The 26945-nt window shown below is 36.0% G+C and overlaps 1 protein-coding gene across 4 annotated transcripts in view; it reads right to left on the minus strand.

The window, feature by feature from the left end:
• unc79 (unc-79 homolog, NALCN channel complex subunit) overlaps positions 1-26945 on the minus strand; it is a 63038-nt gene that overhangs the window by 34549 nt on the left and 1544 nt on the right. For 2 of the 4 annotated variants that reach the window (XM_028000073.1, XM_028000075.1), the window contains exons 2-16: positions 24386-24506; positions 18606-18919; positions 16343-16513; positions 15215-15310; positions 15070-15125; positions 14028-14157; positions 13877-13941; positions 10750-10838; positions 10363-10403; positions 9173-9201; positions 4999-5228; positions 4736-4907; positions 3620-3850; positions 2436-2626; positions 950-1073 (exon numbers count right to left, since the gene is read on the minus strand). In XM_028000073.1, coding sequence (XP_027855874.1) covers positions 950-1073; positions 2436-2626; positions 3620-3850; positions 4736-4907; positions 4999-5228; positions 9173-9201; positions 10363-10403; positions 10750-10838; positions 13877-13941; positions 14028-14157; positions 15070-15125; positions 15215-15310; positions 16343-16513; positions 18606-18919; positions 24386-24506 — 2060 coding nt within the window. The remainder of the gene's footprint in view (positions 1-949; positions 1074-2435; positions 2627-3619; positions 3851-4735; positions 4908-4998; positions 5229-9172; positions 9202-10362; positions 10404-10749; positions 10839-13876; positions 13942-14027; positions 14158-15069; positions 15126-15214; positions 15311-16342; positions 16514-18605; positions 18920-24385; positions 24507-26945) is intronic. The other 2 variants (XM_028000074.1, XM_028000076.1) reach the window with 2 other exon arrangements.

Here is a 26945-nt window from a genome sequence, read left to right on the forward strand (position 1 = left end):
CAACACATTCAAAGCAGTAATTTAGAAAATTGTGCAAAAACCAAATACATTTTGCGTTAAAGATAAAAAAAACTTTTGTCTGTAAATATGCTCTTACCAAAACTCAACTTTCATAGTTTTAGCTTCACCTGGTTCAAATTCTCTAAAACAAAATCTCTTAAGCAACTTTTTCTATCCATTTATAAATTGGTAAACACAAAAACAAACAGATCAACAGTAAATTATATTAATGTTAAGTCAAGTATTTACCAAGTACCAAGTATTTTTGGTCTAGTTTCTAGTTCAAATATCTTAGTCCACTTAAAACAAGACAAAACTTACTTAAAAGTTACTTTTAAGCAAGATTTAAGAGGTTTCAAGTCATTAATTATTTAATATTGATAAAAAGCACTAGTTCCCCTGACAGATTATGCCACTTATAACAAACATTTTTTACCACTTTATAGGCAATACAATTTTCACTTTCTTATTTAAATTAGAAACTGAATAATTTTCTTGTTTACATCTTTTAATATATTTAATATTGTATATAAAAGGCTAAAATCTAATTAAACGATTAATGGTCAGAATAATTTATAACTAAAATAATTGTTAGTTGCAGCCCTACACATACATATAAAATTTGTAATTTAAATGAAGTCTGTTGCACATGCAGCTGCTCTTTCGGATGTGATTTTGACCCAGTTTCTGAGAGGAAACATAAGTAATCTCTTGATAAAATCTGAGACAGAAATCATGAAACTCTTCCATGTGTACAAGCAGAAAACTGTGAGTGCATATGGGATGAAAGCCCAAATCCCCCGCCGCCGCCATCAGTCTCAGTCTGTGACCCAGATCCATATTCAGCAGGGCCCCCGACCGGACTCTCATGCCCGGTTACACCTGTTCAATTCACACTCGCTGTGGACGGAGCTGCAGGAGGAGAGCAGACCTGTGTGTGTTTTCTTACATGCAGCCACAGAAGAGCCTGCTCTTGCACCGACGCCGGGTAGCCGGAGAATCTGCAGCTGATGAAGCCGAACATCTCCTCCATGGAGAAAGGCAGGGGGCACAGCTCAATATCGAACATCTTACTGCAGGCAGAGGAGCAGAGAACAGAAAATCAGGTCCATACACTGCAAAAACGTAAAATCTTACCAAGAATCTTGGTCTAGTTTCAAAATAAGACGAAACAAGCTCCTTTATCTTGATGAAAAGCTACTTTTAAGTTATTTTTTTGTCTTATTCACTGCAAAAACACAAACTCTTACCAAGTAAATTCATTCTAGTTTTAGTGCACTTGAAATAAAAGAAAAATAACTTACAAGTAACTTTTGAACAAGAGCTAGACGCTTGTTTCAAGTCAATAACTGCTTAATAAAACATTTTTCCTGTTTTTAGTGAAAGAATCTGAAAGTAGAACTAGTACATTTTTAAGTCAATAATTAGGAATTAATAATTAGAAATTACTGACTTACAACAAGCTGAAAAGTTACTTTTTAAGAAAGCTTTGTCTTATTTCAAGTGTAATAAGATATTTGAACTAGAAACTAGACAAAAATGTTTGGTAAGATATTTGTGTTTTTGCAGTGCAGAAAGCACAACTTCTGTGCAAAAATAACACACCATTAATCAATGGTAATAAACAACAAATGGAGACTTCTTGTCCTTATTGTGCAGAATAACCATCGGGAAATCATTTTAAATAGCACGCTCAAGTATCACGGTGTCTATTTTAAGAGTAATGGTAGTCCAATCCTGCATCCAAGAAGTCCTTTCACTGCAAAAAACAAAATCTTACCAAGTTTTTTGGGTCTAGATTCCAGTGCAAATATCCTACTACACTTGAAATAAGATAAAACTAACTTACAATTTACTTTTAGCCAAGACAGAGGAGCTTGTTTTAAGTCAATAATTCCTTAAAATTAGCAAAAAGTAGGAGTTCCACTGGTAGATTATTTCATTAATTGGAAAAAAAAAGTCTTGTCAGCTTAATAATTTTGGCCAGTGTAGCAAGGACACAAGGAGGCATGTTACAATAAGCAATAAATCAATTAATCTCATGATAAATTAAAACAAGCTCAATAATGTCCATTTGCATAATTTAGCGTTTCTCTTTTTTCTACCACAAACTGGGTAATAAAAGTATTCAGTTTGGTGTTTTGGTCTCAACTATACATTTTTTGAAAGACAATTTTGTTTTTAGAGACTCCATGATTCATTTTATTTGCTGTTTTGTTTATTTATTTTGAATATTTAAAAGGTCTTCCAGTTCCAGCGTTAAATGTGGATTAGATTTTAATGTTTGTTGATCTTTGAGAATGCATTCTTGCATCACTGTTATATTACTTGGAAATGGTTTCAAAGCAATAATATTATCGTTTATCGCAATAACTATTGCAAAATTTGTTATCCCGACAGGCACAGACTCAACTGTTAGCAGAAGACATTTGTACCTGAGCACCTCCCTGAACTCTTTGAGCTGGTTGTCAGGCACCTCGGTGCGGATGGCCTCCAGCCACTCCGGCATGAAACACTCCCACAGCGGCTGACTGATCACATTGTAAGGTATCAGACACAGGATCCGGTTCAGACCCTCTTTCAGCTGTGTCACCTTGCTACATGACTTATCCCAGTAACCTCCCACCTGTGGGAGAAGACGCTGGTGATTAGCTGTGAGTAAACACTGCAAAAGCACAAAATCTTATCAAGTATTTTTGTCTAATTTCTACAGCAAATATCATAGTACACTTGTAATGTGGCAAAAACAAAAAAAAAATTACCAAGTAATTTTGGTTTAGTTAGTAGTGTAAATATCTTAGTAGGCTTAAAATAAGGCAAAACTAACTTACAAGTAACTTTTCAGCAAGATATAGGAGCTTGTTCTAAAGGGAAAATTTATATTTTTCTCAATTTTGTACTTCCATTTGGGTCTCTACCACTCCTAGAAATATCTGAAGCGCCTAAAAAAGAAACATCCAGCTGTGTTTTTCCAATAAATTAAAGTTTTTTGGTGTCTGTGGAATGAGTTGTTTCAAACTCCTTGCAGGCACTGCCCTGTTACCTAGCAACACAGCGGAATTCCGCTCGTCACCTAGCAACCGGCTAGATTTAAAAGAATTAGTTCCTCTGGCAGGTTACTTCACTTATAAGAAGATATGTTTCCCATGTTATACTCTGCCAGTGGAACTCGTACTTTTTTGTTAACATTAAGGAGTTATTGACCTAAAACAAAGTTCCTATATTTTGCTGAATAGTTACTTTTTGTTTTACTGCACTAAAAACTAGACCAAATGACAGTTTGGTAAGAGTTTTTTTTTTTTGTGAATAAGACAAAAAGTAGCTTTTCAGCAAGATATAGGAGCTTGTTTGAAGTAGATTTCTTTTTCACTTATATCATGGGGAAAATGTCTTCTTATAAGTAAAATAGTGTGTCAGTGGAACTAGTACTTCTTTTAAAATCAACATTCAAGACTTAAAACAAGCTCCTACATTTTTCTGAAAAGTCACCTTTAAATTAGTGCTATATTGCTTCAAGTGTACTAAGATCTGGACTGGAAACCAGACAAAAATACTTGGTAAGATTTTGTTTTTGCAGTGAATGCAAGATGATGATGAAGATCATTAGTGTTGACCCTACCCTGGCAAACTCGACCGGTTTAGGCAGCAGACACATGACCATGACGTCAAAGCGCACTTCACACACCGTCTTCAGCCATTTTGTGACAAACTGTGGCTTCAGCTTCTCCACCAGGCTTCCCACTTCATCGTCCATCATGTAGGCAGTGGAGTGAAACCACTGGAAGACCATGCTGACGAGCCGCGCCAGGCTCTCCGTAGGCGTGATCTCATTGGGCGTGCACAGGCTCACCTGAACGCACAATAAGAACCAGTCAGAGCAGGTAACTCTGGATCTAGGGCTAGGGAATTAATCAAATTCAATCAAATAATTGATTAGTCAAAATTTTGGTTTTGTAGATTGAATTTTTGGAAAATATGGGTTTGTTTTTTCACCCACTCCTTGCGTTTCCATATTTCAGAACAATGTCAGCTCACCCACGGCGGCCATCTTGTTTGACAAGAATGTTTTGCAGCTTTTATTTGTAAGGACATTGAATTCAGGTTAACTCTGACAGAATATCAAGGCCCAGCTACAATTTTATTTTTATTCTGGAAATAAAATTACAATAATGCAACACTGATTGACAATCAATTTCACCTGCTGTTGTGCAAATGGAACTTTGTACAGAACAAAGTATTCAATGAGAATATTTCTTTCATTCAGATCTAGGATGTGTTATTTGAGTGTTCCCTTTATTTTTTGAGCAGTGTATTTTTACCTGCAGATGCATCCTTTGCTACAAATGATCAAACATTCACTAAAGGAATGCTGTTATTGCACTTTAGGTGTTAAAATGTTTATTCAAAAGTGTTTTTAAATGTATTTCTAATATTATTGTAGAATGAGCTTAAGTGGTAACATGAAAAATATGCCAATATTTGTTATCCGATTAATCGATTAATAATTCAAATAATCAATTACTAAAATAATCATTAGTTGCAGCCTGGGACTAATAATCCGTTGTACAACACACAAAAGGGATAGTTGAATTGAAAACCACTTTTTGAAAATATTTTCTGCCATTTGTAGTTTTGAGAAGAAAGAAATTATAAAAATCGGCTCTGGTATGGAAATAAATCAGGGATTTTATCTTTATTTGTGATCGCCCCTCCCTCCCTTGCTGATGACACACACCAGGAACCAGATGCCGAACTGACTGAGGAGCCGCTGGTCGTGCTGGTCGTCCTCCTTGTTGTCAAACTCGATGTTGTCCAGGGAGTGGTGGGAGGCGGACAGGCCCATCTGACGACGCCTGTTCAGCTCAAACTCACGCTGCTCTGCATAGATTTCTGCCTCCTTCAGAAGGCTGGACGCATTTAAAGAGAGGAAGAGGAGTGAAAACAAAACGCATCCCCATGATTTCACGTTACAGAACCGCAGCAGATCTGCGTTTGTACCTAATGACAGCTTCCACCGTGCACACCAGCTCCTCCGCGCCGCACTCCCGCGTGTTGATGGGGGGGGGCGAGGTCTGGTATAGATGGGTCTCCGCCGCAGCCCCCACCTCGCTGCTGTGGTGGTTGACATGGCAACGCTTGCAGTAGCGGACGGGCCTGTTGCCATGGCGCTCGCAGCAGCCGGCTGAGAAGCAGGTGACCACGGCCCTCCTGACATGAGAGCTGCAGTTCTGCGAGGAAAAGGAGGAGTGGGAGGAGGAAGAGGCAAAGACTGTTTATTTCTGATGTGAACAACCACGTTTTTTTTAATCAGCTCACTACTCTCTGATTGGAAACCTGTGCACATCAAAGTGAGAAAACAGCACATGTCAGTTGCTGGAGGTTTCTAAAAATAAAAAGGGAGGCATGGTAATCTGATCAGCCTCTTATCTGGCACCATTAGAGGAATACACTGCTGCCGATCAAATTAACACATCCGTCATGTGATGGAGAGCAGCTTCATTCAGCGTTCAACGACAAAACATTCATCAGCGGCTGTTATGTGCTCCGGCACATTGTATTTATTTCTGTCTATTTTTTTTCACTTGGATTATTTTGTAAGGAAGTTAGTTGTATGATTTTTATTGTTGTTGTTTAATATACTTTGGAGTTTTGATAATTTTTTCTTGTAATTGGTCCGTTAATTTGTGACGCTGTTGGACAGCCTATAAATAGGCTGGGTTGCGCCAGGTAAAGGCGCCGCCCACTCCCAACCAACACCCAGGATGCGTTCTGACGCGGTGCGCACGTCTCCAGCCTGCCACACGGTAGTTTTTGTTAGCTGTTTGTCTGGTTGATGTTTTGTTTTTGTTGTAATTTTTGACCTGGTGGGACCGGTTGTCCTGTTTTCGATTTTTCTTTAGCAGTAGTGTCTTTTTTCTTGTAGTCCGGTACTAGCAGGGGCTTCGACGGCCCTGTATAGGGTTGGCCTCCTGCTGTACCGTTTTGTTCTTTTTGATCGGCTCATCAGGTCCAACTTTCTGTTTATACTTTGGGATTTTTGTGTTCTTTCTTTTTTGGGACACGGGGAACCGAGGATTTAATTCTCTTTTTCTTCACAGAAAAATCAAAAGAAGCTCATCTTAAACAAAAAGGTCGAGAGAATTAAAAATAAAAATTACTTTTGAATCCTCATTTTTGTCTTCGTGTCCTCAATATGTTGTGCCCTTTGTGGACGTAACAGCGACACACAGAAACACAAAATCTGAGCCCTGTTGGGTCCGCTTTAATTAAAGTTTGTCTAGAACAGTGGTCCCCAAACTACGGCCCGCGGGCCAGATGCGGCCCGCCTCCACATTTGGTCCGGCCCCCTGAACAATACCAGAGTATTTTCATATATGTGCATTTTTATTTGATAAGTTGGACTTTTGCAATAAAATGTTCCTTAGTAATGAACTTTATTTATTATTAACTACTAGTTAGTAACTATTTTATACATGCATATAATTGACCCTAACCCTTTTTTTTATGTGGAGAACCCAGTGTTATTTGGTTATTATTTATTTCATAAATAGTGTTATTTCCTGACTTTTGTTCTCTGAAGAATCCAGAAAAGGTTATTTGATTGTGCTTTCTGAAAAACAATACATTTTTATGTTTAGCACTCTTACAATCATCACACTTTTTCTGTTACAAACTGACCCCGGCCCCCCATCAGAGAAGGGACAAGTTATGTGGCCCTCACAGGAGAAAGTTTGGGGACCCCTGGTCTAGAAAGTCCCGTTGGTTTAAGCATCGAACTCTAATGCAGAACAAAAAAGCAAACTCTGGTCTGGTCGATTAAAGTAAACTATTCGAACTATGTTCGAATGTGGATCCAAGTGGACTGGAGACCACTCTGTAAGCAGGAAGTGAACAAGACTAAACCGGAAGTTATCCGCATGATCTTAGAAGGCACGTGCATGAGCAATGCATAATGAACTCATGATGGCTTCCAGACCAACAAAAAGAAAATATGTGTGATCTGTTGACCAATGTGCGAGAGAAAGATACATGGACAAAATGGCTGCTGTCTGGATCGATCTGCATGAGACGGAGAAGGAAAACATGTCGGACGATGTGGACAAGCTGCCTCCGATCTCATACTTCGATATAATGAACTATTTAATGAACACCAAGACGCATACAATCAGTGTTTCAACGGCTTTGTAAAGGACGTACGAACACTTCGTGTGAATAACAAGGTTCTGGTGACCGGCAGAGTAAGTACATGTATAATATACTTCTTAGATAGCAGAAAAGGCTAAATTAGCTAAGCTAATCGAGTAATAGTTGTAATGTGCCTGTACTATATATACAAAAACCTATCGCTAGTGGGAGAAAGGGCTCGTAGTTTTTACTAAAAACAAAAGCAAGATCATACAACCGCTACAATCTGACGCTACTCCATTTTTGTTTACATTTTGTGAAGAAGGAAGATGCGCTAATCAGTGTCTTCTTCAGAGGTTTTCATGTAGTTTCCTTCAGTGGTTCTTACTGCAGCGCCACTACAGGCGAGAAGGGGAACAGGTTTTTCAAAAGGTTTGGTTCGTTTGACACAGTGCAGTGTGACGGTGAACTGCACCAGCTGAAAATATAACAAACATTGCAATTTTGGTTTCCATTCTAACCAAGCCTAACAGACTATCAGGTGGGAAAACATCCTAAAAGTATTTTTTGTTTACTTTCTAGTGCAAATACCTTAGCATACTTGAAAGAAGGCAAAACTAACTTACAAGCAACCTTTCACCACAATATTGGAGCCTCTTTTATGTCAATAATTTCTCAGTATTGGCAGATTATTTCACTTCTAACATGGGAAAAAATGTCTTGCTATATGTCAATAACCTGCTAGTGCAACTAGTACTTTTTCATCAATATTAAGGAATTAATTACTTAAAACAAGCTCCTTTTTCTTGATGAAATGTTTCTTGCAAGTTAGTTGTGTCTTATTTCAAGTGTACTAAAGTATTTGCACTAGAAACTAGACCAAAAATACTTGGTAAGGTTTTGTGTTTCTGCAGTGCAGGCCTCATGTTGTATTTTTAGGTAGAGTTCCCGTTTAATAACAACAGCGTAAGTGTAAATCTAATTCCTCAGAGTGATCAAGGAAGGATGTGGATTACATGGTGCTGAACAAACAAACCAGGGCGGAGCCCAGCTGTTTCCACAGACAACATGGGCCTGACAGGATTACCTGAGACCTGAGTCTCCGTGGAAACCAGCAGGGAGCACTTAGCCTGTGGCAGAGCATTCAGCAAGAGCAAATAAACATCACGGCCCAGTAGCAGCAGCTGCGTTTGAAATGGGGTGTGCTGCTTTCTTAGTCCAGAATAAAATAATTTTAGATAAGAAAATGTCTTGAACACATTTACATAGATGTAATTAAATTAAATAGATTGATAAGCTAATATCAACAAAAGGCTGCAAACGTTAACCTATCTAAATTAGGGATGCAAGTTAACGAGTTAATCTAAAGTTAATTGATCTTGTGCAATGACTAATGAAAAGGTTTCTTAAAAACTTAAGTTTTCTCTTGTATCAAATAGGTCTTTACATAACATAAAGGGCAACTTTTTTCTTAATATGTTGAATTTAACAAAAACATAACTACATTTTAACATGGTTTTGTGTCAGATGATAGATTATTTTGATTTTTTCACATTATTATTCTTAGACATATTTATAAGATATAACAAAAACAGGAACATCTGCTGAAAAGAAAAAAAGGATTAAAAAAATTAAATATGTCAAACATTTAATTCCCCAAGAACAGACAGATGTTCATGCAGAAGTAGCATCTGTAGTTGCTCGTAAATGTTTCTCCATTCAACTCAAATGTTGTGAATTAAGCTAACAGCTATCAATGATATCAAGTTATGACATCACAAATTTCTTAATCCCAATGTATATAGAGGAAAGCAATTAAAAAGCCTTCTCTTTGTCATTATTCTGGCATTTAGCAAATACAAATTATTTGGTAATTCTAAGTGACTGTAAACAGGAAGCGTGATTTAATGCCCAACAGCGAGAGGAGACAAGTTAATGTGTCCTTAAATACAACTTCTGTAAATACATGGCTTTATCTGCATAAAAAAATTAAACAGCAAGATGTATTAACACAGATCACGGTGAATATAAATAATATTAATCTTACCTTCTTTTGACAAATGGCAGATATCTCTGCTGCAAAGAAAATAAAGAATGATGAAAAACTAGAAAACACAAATATTTTTATGTCATGACAGATCAATTCTAAACATTAGAAACATGATTAATAAATGGAAACAAATTTTCATTTCATATTGCCTCTTTTTTTTATTGTCACACTTTAAACTTCATTTCTCTTAAGTGCAACACTACATGTTGGGAAATCTAGAGTTTTAAAATGTAATAACAGATTATCTTAAAATGTAAAACCAATCATTTGAACCTTTGTTGCAACAGATATATATTTATATATTTCTTTGTCTAATTATGTATTTAAATTGTTTTAGCTCTCGGTGATGAAATGAGGAATCTGTCCTCATCTAATGTTCCACATTTTATTACATTTTGTATCATCTTTTACATATTTTTTAACATATTTATTGAAATGTGCTGACAGATAACGTATCTTCTCCTAGTGCAAACTAGAAACAACCAATTAGAGCCAGGAGGCGGGTCTTAGCACTGTCAATCACTCTCTGTGCAGCGCTGCTCCTTTCCCTCCCTAGACAAACACTACCACAGATTGTAGAGAATGCTAAGGCTAGTTAGCATAGCCACTAATGACAGCAGATAAACTGTTTTCCTGTGACGCTAGGATGTTTCTCTAACTTTAGCACATTGATTAGCGCATACATGAGGATGCTTGACAGCGCTAAGACACTCCTTCTGGCTCTGATTGGTTGTTTTTGGTGGGAAGAGGGAAGACATCGATCGTTTCACAGATTATCTGTCTCATAACTAACTGTCACAACATGGTGACAGTTTTAATAAATACATAACATATCTTTTAATAAAAGTTACATACTGCAGCTTTAAGAAGATTTGAGAGGTTTGCTTCTCGTAAAAGATTTAATCATGTGAAAACTGCAATTTTTTTAATCTACTAACTCAAGGTGTCTGTCTAGTACTAAAATTTGTTCATGAAAACACACAAAAAAGAAATTTGTCAGGGGGCAAATAATGTTTTTACAAAAAGGCCCACAGAAATAACCAGTAAAAATCAAAAATCTTAAAACAGTTTGAGGCAGCTGTGAACAAGGCTTTAATACGGCATACTGGCTGCAGTGTTTTGTATGAAGAACCTTTGCTAGGCATGATTAATCCATCTTAAAATGTTTATTTGCTGTACATGCTCACCTTGTGGCAATAGGACATCAACAAGCCATTCAGGATGATCTCTGCAAAGGTCATAGAAATAACAAAACGTTGCATGATTTAGAGGTGAAATGCTGCACAGAGACTTAAACACAACAAATTCAGCTTCCCAACAGAGCATAAGCACTACTAAGCATCCTGCAAAGCCATGTAATTATAATCGTCTACATTCTGGAGAAATGAGGAAAAAGTGCATGCACGTTTTTCTGTGATGATGATCTCATTAGCGGCACAGGGGAATTGCATAACCCTGGCTTTGTGCTTTGGCTGAAGTGGAGACAGGAACAATGAGCCTGCAGGCAACAGGAGATGTGAGTTTGCAATGATTGTGTGTTTGTTTAGGAGAAAAGAGGTGAAGCAGATGCATACCCAGCGATCCTCTGGCTGCACTCCTCGCATAAATAAAGAGGTGGCGGCTTGTCTCCCAGCGCTACAGAGAGAGTCGGGTCTATGCACATCTGTAAGAGTCACAAATACAGTGGCTGCGTGGATTTCCAGCTCAAATACAGAGAATTTATTCAAAAGATGACAGATTTCTATTGTTGTTGAAAGTGGAAATTTTAGGCATAATGTTTATAAAATGTTTAAATATCGAGTCGTCATTATCATTTGAACCATATCACAATTACAACACTGAAAAGACAGAAAATCTTACTTAAGTATTTTTGGTCTAATTTCCAGTGTAACTATCTGAGTACACTTCAAATTAGACTAAACCAACTTACAAGTTCCTTTTCAGCAACCTATAAGAGCTTGTTTTAAGGCAATAATTCCTTAATATTGATTAAAAAAGAAATGCTGGTCATTTGTGAAATAATCTACCAACGGAGCAAGATATTTTAACTTACAATATTGGAAAAATGTCCACTGGTGGATTATTTCACTTAAAACTAGTATTTTTTCATCAATATAAAGGGTTTTTTGACTTAAATCAAGCTCCTATATGTTGCTTAAAAGTTATTTATACATTTGTCTTATTTCATGTGTACTACTACTGTCAAGTTCCTCTGTTATTAAAATTCTTCAAGGGAAATTACCTTCCTCGAAGGTTGGTTAAGTTATGTGCATCATGTTGCGGCCAGCTGATTATTTATGTTGCGCAACGCTCTCAATTTCTCCTATGAGTTGTTGACGAAAGCTAAACGTTAGTAGCATAATGCCCAATTTTCAAGTTCGGTCCTAGAGGATTTAATTGATTTATGATAATGCCCGGATTAAAATACTTGGTAATATTTTGGGGTTTTGCAGTGAAAGTACTTCTTAGACGCAATATTTGACCAGACATTACGTTTCAATTGTCATCCGTGCATATTCTATATATATTTTGGCCCATTTTATAGACTTTTATTGACTTTAATGACCAAGTATGATGCATATTTCTGGTCTTGTAAATGCTAAAAATAACAAAGATCTGCTGGACAAATGCAAAGAAGGAAAAATAAGAAAAGACTCTGGAAAATGTACATTAAAAATCCCCAGTTTCATTTTCACTAGTATTCCTTTTCATGTCTCCTTGATATTGTGCAGCCTTATTTAAATGTTTAGAAAATTGGATCTTTAAATCCTAATAATTTTATGGTGAAATTAAAATTTCCCCATGTAAGGTTGCAACAATTTTACTCATCGATTAATCGATTATTCTATCAATTAACCAGATAAAACAATTGGTACACTGTGCAGATCTTTTTAATTAAGTCTTTTTTATACAATATTAGAAGTACATTAAGTGATTCAAACAAACAAATAATTCATTTCATTCTTTAAAATAATAAAATGAACCCAGTTTTGCCTAAATAACACCAACATAGTGCTCATTAAGTGGATCATTTATGGCAAATCTGCACCTACAAAAACACTCTTAACATCAACATATAAAAAGTTCAGCTCTTTCTGCTTGACTTAACATTAATACTGACCGGTTGATTATTTTTTGTATCAACCAATTAATAATTGCATAGCAAAAGGTGCTTAATAGAGAAATGTTACAGAATTTGAACCGAGTGAATCAAAAAATGCCACTTGAGGAGTTTATGTACGTCTTTTTTTGTCTTAAATACAAAATGTACATATTTTTGTATAGTTCTGGCTTAATTTCTGCTCTGAGTATGTTGTTCTTTCAGCAATCTGCTTTTTTTAGTCCGTATGCGATTAATCGACTCATCACAATTAATCTGATTAATCGTTTCAGTCCTACCGCACTAAACAGATCGTGTAAATAAAACACCAGGACACATTTATCTGCTCCTTAAAGCTCAATAACAATGGCTGTGTGCATATGCTGTGCCTGAGTCTGTGCTAAACGCTGCTGGCCTCAATGTTCAGATGGTGCACTGTAATTTACTGTGCTCACTGGATGCCACCCTGTCCTCCAGGGCTGCACAGGGTCACCGCTTCCAATTAAGGCCCCCTGCCCCATGCCGCCTTCCAGCTCCCGGTAATTGAAATCCAGCCCCCATCCCTGCTGCCCCATTCCAACTCTATTTGTCAGTTTGGAGCACAGTTGAGTCAAGGCAGGCGGGGATGATAAAGCAGAGAATCTGTGAGCTTTGAGTGGAGAAAAGCGGTTGTTGCCACCGCCTCATGTATTTACTGAGAGGACAACAAAAGGTGAAAATAAACCTTAAATACACAGGAGCTAATTTATCATTGTAACTGGTGAAACATAGGGCTGTAACTAATGATTATTTTTAGTAAACGGTTATTCTATTTGATTAGGGCTGAAATGATTAATCGGATTAATCATGATTAACTGATAGACATTAAATATGTTGGTCAGTGTTTAATTTAATATGGTTCAAAAGGTTTTTAGCCTAGATTTAAATTTAGTAACCGGTTAATCATTAACTGTAGTACACAGACTAAAAAAAAAAGCTATTTGCTAAAAAAAAACATATTCACAACAGTAATTACGCCAAAATTGAACAAAATAAGCATAATTTTTTAATTTAAGATAAAAACACCTTTGTCTATAAATATGTTTTACCTAAAACTCCTCAAGCGTCATAGTTTTAGCTTCACCTAGATTAAATTCATTAAAATAATGCTATGTTACTAGCTTTTGGGCAATAAAATGTTTGTCTTATTATTTGAAAAATTAACGGAATTGTTTTTATTTGCATCTTTTAATTTTATAATGTTATATAAAAAGACTTAAGTGGTTAAATAAAACATCTGTAGAATCTGCCAAAACTTTTTCCGATTAATTGATTAATCATCATAAAATAATCTTTACTATCAGTTATTCTGATGATTAATCGATTAATCTGATCAAAAAAGAAATTGGCTCATTCTGCAGAGTTTTCATATAACCACTTCAGCCACATTTCTAATTACTATTATAAATGTGGCTTTTTATTTTTAACTGAATGGCCTTTTTTATAATCTGCATACTCTAGTTAACGATTAATCAATTACTAAATTAGTTGATGATTATTCAAATTAATTGTGATTAATCATTTCAGCTCTAGTGAGATATGCGATAGATTTTTTTTGTTACCTTGACTGCAGGTTTGTTGATGGCGTTATGGCACTCGATGTGTTGACAGTGGATAGGATTCCAGGCTGAACAAATGAAAATTTTGATTATTGAATACTGAATCAGTTTGTTCACATCTAAAATAGCAAATATGGCCTCCAGGGAATCAAACCTGTGTACTGCAGCCCTCTGTATTCGCTGATGGCTCCTGGTGGCTTCAGATTGGGCCAGTAGTGAAACAGCATTTGCACAGCTGGAGGTTTTACTTGGGATGGGCCGTAAGATATGACATAAAGCAGGTCCTGAAACAGAAAATGTTTACAAAAAGCTTTATGTTTCCGCTTTAGGTAAAGAGTAACACAAAGAAAATATTATTTTGCTTTTGTCTTGTTTTAACTTTTATTTTCTCAAGTTCAAACTGAATTTGGTTTATGCTGCAGGTATACCAGAGACCCAAACATTAACAAATTAGTGTGTGTTTTAGATTTTTCTTTTTCCAGAAATCATTCAAATTTATTTATTCACTCTTCTGATGAAAGGTTTTCAATAAAATTTCTGAATGATTTCTGTTGAAGTATGAGAAACTGAAACCTATTCTAAATATTCTACATTTTTCACAACAATTTTGTGTCCTGCTAGTTAAGTTATTTATATTTATATCCTGGATTCACAAAGCAATGTTTAATATGAGCTCAAAGTTCTTGCTCTTCCTTCCGTAAAACTGGTTGCAGAAGTAAAAATATTTTTATTTTTATTTTTATTTAATATGTAAGTAACCCTCCATTGCTCTTTGATATTGTTTTGTCTTGTCTGGATTTTATGTTTGCGTAACATTGACTGTGTTGATTGAAATGGCCTAAAATTTGACTAGGTTGTGTATTTTGTGTATTATTTATTTTCCAGACACTTTTATGCCTTTTAAACCTGGAATAGTGTGTGTTTTTGTGCATTGGATTGCAATTTAAAATAATCTTTTAAATGCACTATTCTTCCAATGAAAGTAATTAATCTGAATAATCATTTCAGTTCTGGTGAAATGATTAATCACAAATTCAAGATATGTTTCCACACACATTAAATCTAACAATTTGCATATATGAGTAGCAGAAATGAACTTTTTGTTCTGTGACAGAGTTTGTTTTACCAAATGAGAATAATAAGGATCATCTTTACACAGATGTCTGCTTCAGATGGGAAAGGGAGCGTTTGTTTACCTTCCACACTTCCTGTTTGTGCTTCATTAGGCACTCCAACAGCTGACAGTGATAAACTGGAACAAGGCAGAGATTGTGCTCTAAAGTAAACAGATAAAGGAGCACTTAACTGTGCAGTTTTCAAACTAGCCAACATGGCAGTTACCTGGGTTTGAGGTGTACTGCATTGCGATCATGAGCATAGATGAGGCCGACAGGTTGACGTAGGCAGGCACTCCGCCCTCCCTCCGAGTTGATCCCACTGCACACAGAAGGACATACTTAAAATATCACTTTTATGATACAAAGACACTATTACACATTATATTTGAACATGGTAAACTGAATCTGCTTAACTTATAGTAAAACTTGTTTTTCTTTTGCATTTTAATGTAGGGCTGAAACGATTAATCACATTAATCATGATTAATCGATTATGGAAATAATCGTCAACTAATTTAGTAATCGATAATTTAGTTATTCAGACTCTTAAAAAAGGCCATTTGAAAGCCAAAAGTGTGTAAAAAATATATAAAATTTGCATTTCAGATAAGAAAAATCGTATTTATCTGTTAAAATGTTCTATCTAGAACTCCTCAAGTGACGTAGTTTTAGCTTCACCTGGTTCAAATTCTTAAAAAAAAAAATCTCCACTTTGGTACATTTTGCTACATTTTGTTAACTAAAAAAAGAAATAATCAACAGATCAGAAAATAGTTAAAATTCAAATATGATTAACTCATCAAGAAGTTGCAGGCAAATTTTGAAAGTGAATTTAATTTTTTTTTTTTAATTGTATAAATAATTGAACAAGATTGCGACAGACTGGCGACCTGTCCAGGGTGTACCCCGCCTCTCGCCTGCAACGTAGCTGGAGATAGGCACCAGCAACCCTCCCGACCCCATTAGGGACAAAGGGAGAACAGAAAATGGATGGATGGATGAATTGAACAAGATAAAAATATGATGCTATAAATTCAGTGTCTAAAAAGTTCATTCATGTTCTAAAACCTTTTAATGTGGCTGAATTAAAACAAGTTTAGGTAGAAATTACTCATTTCAAATAGTCGATTAAAAACTGCTTTTAATATTTATTTATTTGCCTGATGTCAAAATTAGTTTAAGTAAAACAAAAAGGCAGAAACGGAAATAATCTTTGATGAATCACTGCACTGTTCAGACTATTTTCTGTTTGCTTCAAATGTTTATTTTCAGTATTTTCTATTTGCTTAAAGTTTAAAAATGACGGGATGTGAATGATTTTTGAAATCCTCCGTCTTCAGGTCGTACTCACGTATCGCCATGGGGAGGAAAGAGGTGCTCAGGTACTCAATGATGTCTTTATGGAGGAAGGGGGGGAATGTGGCTAAGGTGGAGATCATTGTATAAGGCAAAGTGCTGAGAATATCGTCGCTGAGGAAGGGAAGAAGGCAGGTTGTTGTGTAAAATATGGACTGTCCCAGATCTGATGAGAAACAGAGAGGGCAAAAAAACAAACAAAAAAGGACAGAGATACACAAACACGCATTCAATCATCTGCGCATACAGCATCCTGATACTGTATGTAGCCACTGGGTTACATGAATGGCATTTATTTAATATTACAGCAACAGAAAACAAAAAACAACAGGATTAAGAGCTGCTGTTGAGGTCAGTTAGCTGTCTGCAAAACGCTCTGAGGTACAAATCAGAGAAATCTAATCTAGAAGATGGCTTTTCATGCTTTAGAGCTTAGTTTTATAAAATACTGTGATGCAGGTGTGGTGCAGAGCAGAGTGATTATACTTGGGGCTGAAACGATTAATCAGATTAATTGTGATTAATCGATTCTTGAAATAATAGTCAACTAATTTAGTAATCGATTAATCGTTGACTGGAGTAAACAGACAAAAAAAGGTAATCTGGTGAAAGAATAACACAGTCAAATCAGTAATTAAGCCAAAACTGTACAAAAATATAAACATCTTGCTTTTATGATAAACCCCCTCATTTTTAGCTTCACTCGGTTCAAATTATGTGAAAAAAATAGCAATTATATTAACCACCTTTTGCTATCCACACTGCAAAAACACAAAATCTTACCAAGTATTTTTGTCTAATTTATAGTGCAAATATCTTATTACGCTTAGAATAAGATCTTTCTAACTTAAATAAAACTTTTCAGCAAGAAATTCACACTTATTTTAAGTGATTAATTCATTAATTTTGATGAAAAAGTAATTGTTAGTCTGCCAGATTATTTCATTTATAACAAGACATTTTTCCCATGTTGTAAATTAAATAATCTGCCAGACAAACAATTACTTTTTCATTAATGTCAAGAAATTAATTACTTAAAATAAGCTTGAATTTTTTGCTAAGAACTTATTTAAAGTGTACCAAGATATTTACCTTAGAAACTAGACCAAAAATACTTGGTAAAATGTTGTGGTTTTGCTATCTAATTATTAATCAGTTAATCCAAAAAAGCAAACAACAGATTAGCTATACACTGTATTAAATTAAGTAAAAATGATTTAACTTTTCACATGTGGATGTTAAAAGTACAGATGAATTCTTTTCTCCAAATGATCAAACTTACACCACAGAAATGCTGTTATTGTTTATTTTCTTATTTTAACAATTAAAATAATGGTGATATCCAAAATACATTTAAAAAATAACATATTTTAAATGTATTTCAAATATTTAGTATAGAATGAACTTAAAAATCTGCAGAATGTGGCCATTTTTTATCCGATTAATTGTCAGAATAATCGATTACTAAAATAATTGTTAGTTGCAGCCCTAATTATACTCTGAATTATTCTTATGCTGCAAAAACACAAAATCATATAAACTTTTTTTGGTCTAGTTTTTAGTGCAAATATGTTATTACTCTTGAACTAAGACAAACTAATTTAAAAGTAACTTTTCAGCAAGATATAAAGGCTTGTTTTAAGAAAATAATTCCTTAATACGGATGTAAAAGTACTTGTTCTACTGCCAAATAAAAGAACTTATAACATCAAAAAAATTCTTGTTTAAGTGAAATAATCTGCCAATGGAACTACTAATTTTAAAAATCAATATTAACAAATTATTTACTTAAAACAAGCTCAAAAATGTTGCTGAAAAACTACTTTTGAGTGAGTTTGTCTTGTTTTAAGTGTATTATCATATTGCAGTAGAAATTAGACCAAAATACTTGGTGAGATTTTGTGTTTTTGCAGTGCAGGTGTGTTCTGAATGCATCTAAAGACATTACATTAGACTATATTTGCACATGACAACGTGTCTAAAACATTTTTTTTCCCAATCAATTTTTTTGCATAACAACAACATGCAGTCAGGTTATGGTGCACAGAAGAGAAGGCGTAATTATGTCTGGATTATCCAATGGCTTATGAAAAGTTGACAGGATCCAGCGTGCTCCCAAGCACCCCATGCATCCCTCAAGATCCTCAGCAGGACGTCTCTCCAAAAACGAGGCCAAAAAAAGCAGCAGTGGCTTCATGCAGGCCAGGCGGCTCGAGGATGATGATGACAAACAGTGGAGCACTGGGGCCTTGACTCACCATGCTGACCGTGCTGCAGCAGGGGCACCAGGTCAAGCAGGGTCACGAGGGTCACATAGAGGCCCTGATAGTCCAGAGAGGGGTACTCTGAGAGCTGAGCGTCCCGACTCTGCTGCCCCTGCCCCCCGCGGTCTGACGGGGCATCGCGCAGAACGCTGTAAAGGAGGGAGCGAGTAACTGTAGGGTTGATGGAACTGACTTGTGGTCTTAGAGATGGGGTGAGTGGGAATGGCACAGGAAAAAGACACATGGTCATGGGCACGGCCGAATTGGAAGCTTCCTGGTTCTCCTTCCTGCCTGTGCGGGACAGAATGCTGCTCCGGGGGCGGGAGGGGAGGGTAGGGAGGGTAGGAGAGGGGAACAAGGGAAAAAAAGAGACAACAAAGACACAAAAAAACAGCACATTACATTGAAATGGCACTACAGAGACAGCGTAAATAGAAAAAAACAAACCCAGATAAACCCCACATAGGATGCAGTGTCTCACTGTTGGCGTGTCGCTGAAAGACACGGGTAAAAAAAAAAAAAACATTTTTCCCTGCTTCATCCGTTCAGAAATTTAATTAATCTCGTTTTGACTTGCAAAACAAAATATAAAAGAAAAACATGAGCACAAACTGCAAATGATCACTGCATCTCATGCGTATCTGGTGACAAGGAGCAAAAATATAAAAAATGGCATGTTTTCAGTGGCAACCCCATACTTCTCCAAAAAGGGACAGCGCAAAGGACTGTCCCTCAATGGCTGCCGTAGTCCAATCAAGCAAAGCCTGCAGCTGCCGTGCAAAAATAAACGCCAATTGGAGGTGGAGTTTTGCAATTTAAAATAATTTTTTTCATGTTTTGTGGGGCTGTCAAGGATGGGAGTGACACCAGATTGGTTCGGGAAAATACAGAGGTGACACTTTTGAAACATGCTTGAGCCAATAATAAACATGTGTGTGAGGTTAGATCAAGTGCTCCTAGGTCACAGCACATGTTTATTGCACCAGAGAGATAATGTCCGTATGCATACGTTATGATACTGCACCAGTATCATCAGGAGAAATAATGAGATCCAACAGGCATATGGATTCAGGTTTCTAAAATAGATGTAACGACTAATCTACAGTAGAGAATTAATGACAAAGGAATAGGTTGTATCAGAAGGGGGGAGATGACTGGTAGCATCATGTTTGTGAGCTAATGCAGGATGGACAATTGTGTTTGCTGTCCCCTGGGGAAGGTGGTGGACAAATTGGACTTTGGGAGAAGGAGAACAAAAGCAAAAACTAGTCGGGTTGAGTGTGGAGGGAGGAGAGAGGGGAGGGCCAGAGAGCATTGCTCTTTTTTAAAAATTCACATTATAAACTCTATTCTATCAGGCAAAAATGATCAGGATTTAAATGACAAGAGCCCAGATTTTCTTTTTAAATCTACTTTGTCTTAAAGGTCACTCAAAAAAGTAGACTTACAGCATCTAGAGTCCGAGGCAAGTGAGAAAGGGGATTTAGAGGCAGTTTTTACATTTAACAGCAGAACATACAGTACAGCATCGGACTGATCCCCTCAAAGTTATACTCTGCAAGAGCCGAGTCTCTGTTCACTGCAAAAACACAAAATCACACCAGGTGGGTTTCTAGATTCTACTGCAAATATCTTAGTTCATTAATTTAATGGTAACGTTTCAGCAGATAGGAGCTTGTTTTAAAGGAGGCACATTTTGCACGTTTTTGTATCCTTTCAAATTCCTACTGCTTCTACCCTGCAAAAACACAAAATCTTAAGTATTTTTGGTCTAGATTCTTGTGCAAATATCTTAGTACACTTGACAAAAGAAAAAACTAATTTACAAGTAACTTTTCAGCAAGATATAGCAGCTTGTTTTAGGTCAATAATTGCTTAATATTGATTTAAAAAGTACTAATTCCATTGGCAGATTATTTAATTTATAACAAGACATTTTTCCCATATTATAAGTGAAATAACCAACAGAACCAAAACTTTTTCATCAATATTAAGGAGTTATTTACTTAAAACAAACTTCTGTGTCTTACTGAAATGTTACTTGTAAGATAGCGTTGTCTTATTTCAAGTGAGTTAAGACATTTGCACAAGAAACTAGACCAAAGATCCTTGGTAAGACTTTGTGTTTTTGCAGTGTAAAAGCAGCCTAAGAGCTTGAAAAAAAAAAAATTTGTCCATTTTCTTGCCAACAAGTTAATGCTGTTTAGTGTCTAAAAAAATAACTTGTTTCAAAGATCTCCGGTATGTTAACGTCAAAGTCAGTAGCCACTGCCGTTACCTAGCAACCCCAGGAGAGCCCGGCCCGTTACCTAGCAACCCAAGTTAAACCGAAGTTAACATGAATAGTAACTTATTAGATGATGCTACAGATGTAAGAGGGGTGGATGTAAAAATAAGTTCATACTTCTTCCCACTCATTTGAACATGTAAATGTACTTTACTACTGTTCTTCTTTTGTTTGTTGGCTTTTGTTTTAAATTTGTTTTGTCTGTATTTAACGTTGTTAATTCTTTTATTACCCTACGTTCAATAAAGTCAAGCTCAAACCTGAGCAAAGGACCAGCACGTTTGGTCAGCATACAGCGCTGTATGCACTGTACAATGGCTGCTGGAAAAGAGAAATCCTTTCTCGTCCACTAACCGTCCAGAAACCACTCCTTGCATTCTTGATGGTTGTGCAGGAGACTCCACTTTTGCTTTTCAAAGATGAGCAGTTGCATAATTGTGCATCATTTATTAGCCATTTTCACATGCGAGTGTAAACGTTGAGTTGGGGGCGTGGCCAGCAGCAGCTTATCTAGATTTAAAGTGATAAGATGCCCTAAAACAGCTCATTATCTAAGAACAATTTTGTGCAAAAATAAAATTGAAGAACAGTCTATTGATTATTGTTTAATCAATAGACTAACCTGTTCAAGGAACCACAATAGGTCACTTTTAAGTCAGTACTTTTTTAATATTGATAAAAATAAAAAATGTCAGGCTTTCTAACTTATTACAAGCTGTTTTTTCCATGTTATAAGAGAAAAATCTGCCAGTGGAACCAGTACTTAATATAAACTCCTTTACCTTGATAAACACTTTCTTGTAAGTTAGGGGTTTTTTTTAAGTGTACTAAGATATTTGCAGGAAAAACTAGACAAAAATATTTAGTGATACTTGTTTTTGCAGTGTTGGCTCAAACTGGGTGAACGAGAGTCTGCAGCTCAGAGTATGACTTTTTCACTGCCCGTTCATCAGAGAGAAAACATCATTAATTTGAACAATGAACACAGACATAAACAGTCACACACACCCTTTCTCTCACCCATACACACACAGTGGACATATACAAACAGAGAAAACACTTATGAGTCACACACACACCCACGCATACAGACAACAGAAAGAACTGCAAACATAAAGGACACCAAACACATGTAGAATGCACTGATACAGTAACATGACATACATACACTGTAAAACTCTACAGTGCTCACTATATGTGCAGTAATGGACGTGTTCGTGTGGGAATGGCTACAATGAAGTCTAAAGTCTAAACTCTGATTTCCCTCATCTTTCAGGAAACAGATGCAAAAAAATATCATTCTTTCATTTTTTGCAGCTAACTGCAGAATTAGGGGCTGAAACGATTAATCAGATTAATCGCGATGAATCAATTATTTGAATAATCATCAGCTAATTTCGTAATATATTAATTATTAATTATATTAATTATTAACACATAAAAAGTCATTAAGCATCTTTTGCTATCCAATTATCAATAATTTAATCCAAAAATAATCAACTTGTAATGATAAAAATGATCAAGCATTTTAGGCAATAAAATGTGTATTTATCTTGTTTATAATAGGAATTTAAAATAAATAATGTTAATTTGCAATTTTTTATGTATTTCTAATATTGTGTAAATAAACCTTAAATGAAAAATCTGCAAAATATGAAAACAAAAATATATTGATTAATCAGTTAATCGGCAGAATAATTGATATGAACTATAATCCGGAGATGCAGCCCTAGTATGAGTCAGCTGATTAATCTGTTATTGAAATAATCATCAACTAATTTAGTAATTGATTAATTGTTGACTGGAGTATACAGACTCAAATAAAAAGTAATCTGCTGGAAGACCAACACACTCAAAGCTGTAATTAAGACAAAACTGTGGAAAAAAAAAAAATTTGCATTTAAGTGAAACAAAAAACAAACATCTTTTTCTGTAAATATGTTGTGTCCAAAACTCCTCAGGGGGCATTTTTAACTTTACATAGTTCAAATTCTGTTAAAAAAGTATACATTAAAGGAATGCTGTTATTCCATTTTAAACTGTGTATTTTATTATTCATAATAGGAATTTTAAATAAATAATGCAAATTTGCAGTTGTTAATGTATTTCTAGTATTGTATAAATAAGCCTTAAATGAAAAATCAGCTAATTTCATTTAAGGCTTATGCTGATTAATTGTCAGAATACTTGATAACTAAAATAATCGTTAGCTTGTAGGAATCAGCTGCCAACTCCACTTTCTGTTTTTCTCCAACCATAAATGCTCGTCTTTGTTTCCTTTTTCTGGTTTCCTCCACGCCCGGCCGCAGGAAGCGCAGGTGTACGGAGGATCCCAGAGTCCCAGCAGAGGAACTCGGCTCGTCTAATGGTGGGCAGAGGGATTTACTCTGCATATCTGAGGCTAAGAGGCCGCTCCAAAGGAAGACATCAAAGCTGTACTGAGGCTGACTGACAAAAAAAAACCAACTTCACACTGCAAAAACACAAAGTCTTACCAAGTATTTCTGGTTTCTAGTGCAAATATCTTAGTGCACTTGAAATAAGACAAAACTAACTTACAAGTAGCTTTTCAGCAAAATACAGGAGCTCATTTTAACTTAATAATTAATTAATATTGCTGAAAAAGTACCAGTTCCATTGGCAGATTATTACACTTATAACAAGAAATATTTCCCATATAGTAAGTAAAGAGTCTACCAATGGAACTAGTCATTTCTAATTGATTTTAAGGAATTATTGACTTAAAACAAGCCTCTATATCTTGTTGAAAAGTTACTTACTTATTTCAAATGTAATTAGATATTTGCACTAAAAACTAGACCAAAGGTACTTGGTAAGATTTTGTGTTTTCACAGTGTAGGTGGATTCGATTTGTGCTGGGAGCTTCCAGCAGAGGAATAATCCTGAGGAATAAAGTGGAGAATTGAGGCCAGCTGCCAATCTCTAATCTCTAGATTGCACCATCAGCTGATAATAATAATTTCAGTGGAGCATGCAAAGTCACCCGTATTTTTTGGCAAATGTTAGCTAAAAAGAGAAGGCGAGACAAGGCCAGCCAGGAAAACTCAAATCCCTGCAACTAAGATAACAAAAATGAGGAAATGACACATCTTAAGATGGGATGTGTCTAAAATGGCTGCCTGCTTGACCCCGCTGGAGAAGGAAATAACACACTGTTCCTTCTTCACAGCACCCAGGAGAGCAGGATGACCCTCCGGCTGCACAGTCAGAGCAGCAGCCCCTCACCCCCCTGGGAAGGACGAGGCGAGGGAAAACTCATGGCAGCTGAGCACTGAATCAATAAACATCACCATCTACCCCTACGCTAATACCTTGAAAAGACTCAAATAGGCTGCTTTCCTCACAAATCCTACTCCACTTCCTGTCATGCTCGGTATGGTGTCACTGTCATCCCTTTCAGCAGTGTTGTGGAATAATCTAATGTGTTGAACTTCATGTTTACTTACTATGCACTCAGAGTACTTACCTGAGGAGGGTTTGGGAAAAGTATTTCAGTGTGTTTGCAATGTCTGTTCCAGAGGGCACAGGGTAAATATTGTGTTGCACACGGTTGTGATACTCTTGCAAGTATCGTATCTTAGAGGCAACTAGACAAAATAAAGAGCAGAGTAAGAAATCACTGTTTTATCTCGACACAAACACACAGAACTGTACATAAATGATGATAACAAATATCTCCGCCACGTCGTTTCAGGAATAAAATTGCGTTTCCATCAAATCCGCCCCTGAAGGTTGTTTTAAATATGCCAAACCCATAGGGGGCAGTGTGGCGCAAAGCTAAAACCTGTCAGCCAATCAGAATCCTTCAAAACAACAGCGGCTTTCTGTTAGCAAAACAAACATGGCGTCTGGAGTTTGCTGGTGTACATTTCTGTCAAAAAACTCAAAAAGTTTGAGATTAATCTCAGAGATTTTCTACAAAAATTTAGGAAATTTTTGTGTTTTAAATGTTGAACATTTCTTACTTTTGGAACTCAAAAATATTTGAGATAAATCACTAAATTTCAGATGTTTTTGGTGGAAGCTTTTATTTTAATTTACTTACTAATACATTAGCATTAAATTCCCTTCCAAGTTTTGAACTGACAATAAATATCCACTTAGAAAAAAAATTAAAAATAAACAAAATTGTGCAACGTTATTTGCTTGATTTTACATTGGGGTTGATTGGCACGCGGCTACTTTTGAGTCAACATTCTGGGCCTTAAATGTAGCTTTTCTGCTGCTGCCTGGCAGGGATCCACTTGTGCAGCTCTGCAGTTCACAACGTGGATGTTTTAATTACATTTAAACTGTTTCTCTGTTCCCATGACTGCACCAGCTGACCTTTAACGTGCTGCAGCAAGGTCACTGCAACCCCTAGAGGAGGCAGCAGCAGCCTGCTAGCTCATAGTCAAAAGGCTACTGGTTCAAGTCCCAGTACTGGCTGGGAAAATCTGGTCTGTGTGAACGTGGGAAGGAGCTTTTAAGGCATGACACTGTGGGACATTTCAACACTAAGCCCAGCTGGCTGCCTGTGTTCTTCTGCTCCCTGTGGTGTTTATGGGACTTTGTTGTTTTTGAAATATAAACAGAGTTGAAACAGAGACATGCTGACCCGGTTTCTGTTGCTTCAGCAGAGACTTTTACTCTCTGACCTGTAAATGACCATCCCTGAAAATAAAGGCTGCCAGACATGCCGTAACTCTACCTAAGAGATTAAATCACAGAAGCAACCAGATATTTATATACACTGTATTAGGGCTGAAACGATTAATTATGAAAAATTTATTATTAAAATAATCATTAACTAATTTAGTTATCGATTAATCGTTAACTAAGAAGGGCCGTTTGCTGGAAGAACAACACACTCAGCAAAAATTTATCCAAAACTGTACAAAAAATACACATTTTACATTTAAGATGGAAAAGGATTTGTCTGTAAATAAATGTACAGATGTGTTTTTACATTGTATTGATGTTAAGTGAAGCAGAAAACGTTTACCTTTTTACATTTTTAGCTGCAGATGCATCCTTTGCTACAAACAATCAAACGTTCACTAATGAAATGCACTGTTATTGTATTTTAGGCAATAAATTGCTAATTTTCTAAATTAAAAAAGAAATTAAATCGTTTATTTGCATCTTTTATTGTATTTCTAATATTGGATCAGACTATCTGATTAATCGATTAATCGTCAGAATAGTTGCATCCCTGCACTGTATGAAAACACACCTAACAGTTTTTCTTACATTCTGACTTTAAATCAGATTTTATTTTTCTTGCTTTAGGTCATTTAGGATTCCCAAAATAATTTCTGTAATCTGAATGCCAGAACAATACGAGAGAGGGTTAACTTTCTTGAAACTCGGAGGTTTACACATACGTCTTAATATTTAATTTAAGCCATATAACTTGGGTCAACCATTCTGTTTTCCTTCCACATGTTTGTCATAATAGTTTGCAGTAATTTTGGCCCATTCCTCCCAACAGAACTGGTGTAACTGATCAAGGCCTCTTTACTCGCACATCTTTTCTTCTCTTCCCACTGTTCTTCTATTCGTCCCAGACTTTGTGACGGATGCACCAAAGCATTAACTTTTCTGGCATTAAGTCAGTTTGTAGCTAATTTCATGCTACGATTAGGCGTCTCTGTCGATCTGGAAGATGGATTTGCATCCAAGCTAGATTTTTAGATGTTTAGATGAACATGATGCTTCCATTAGGCCTGTTGCAATTAATTGCAAAACAAGCTCAATAATTGCTCACATGATTGCTTGTTCTTCTTGACTTTTGCTTTCTATCGAAGACCGGATGACAACAAGCTTCACTCTGGTCTCAATAAGCCCCATTTTTAAGGATAATTTTTTATCACAAAGACTTAAGTATCCAACTTATTGATTATTTTGTCTTCTTATTTATTTTGGATATTCAAAATGTCTTCCAGTTCCAGTGTGAAATGTTTTTTAGAAATTTGACAGGCTGTATTTGCATTATTATGTTTTATATCACTTGAAAAGCTTAGCTTCCATCCCGGACAAACACA

This window comes from Xiphophorus couchianus, chromosome 19 (genome assembly GCF_001444195.1).
Source record: "Xiphophorus couchianus chromosome 19, X_couchianus-1.0, whole genome shotgun sequence".
In the NCBI taxonomy this organism is placed as follows: domain Eukaryota; kingdom Metazoa; phylum Chordata; class Actinopteri; order Cyprinodontiformes; family Poeciliidae; genus Xiphophorus; species Xiphophorus couchianus.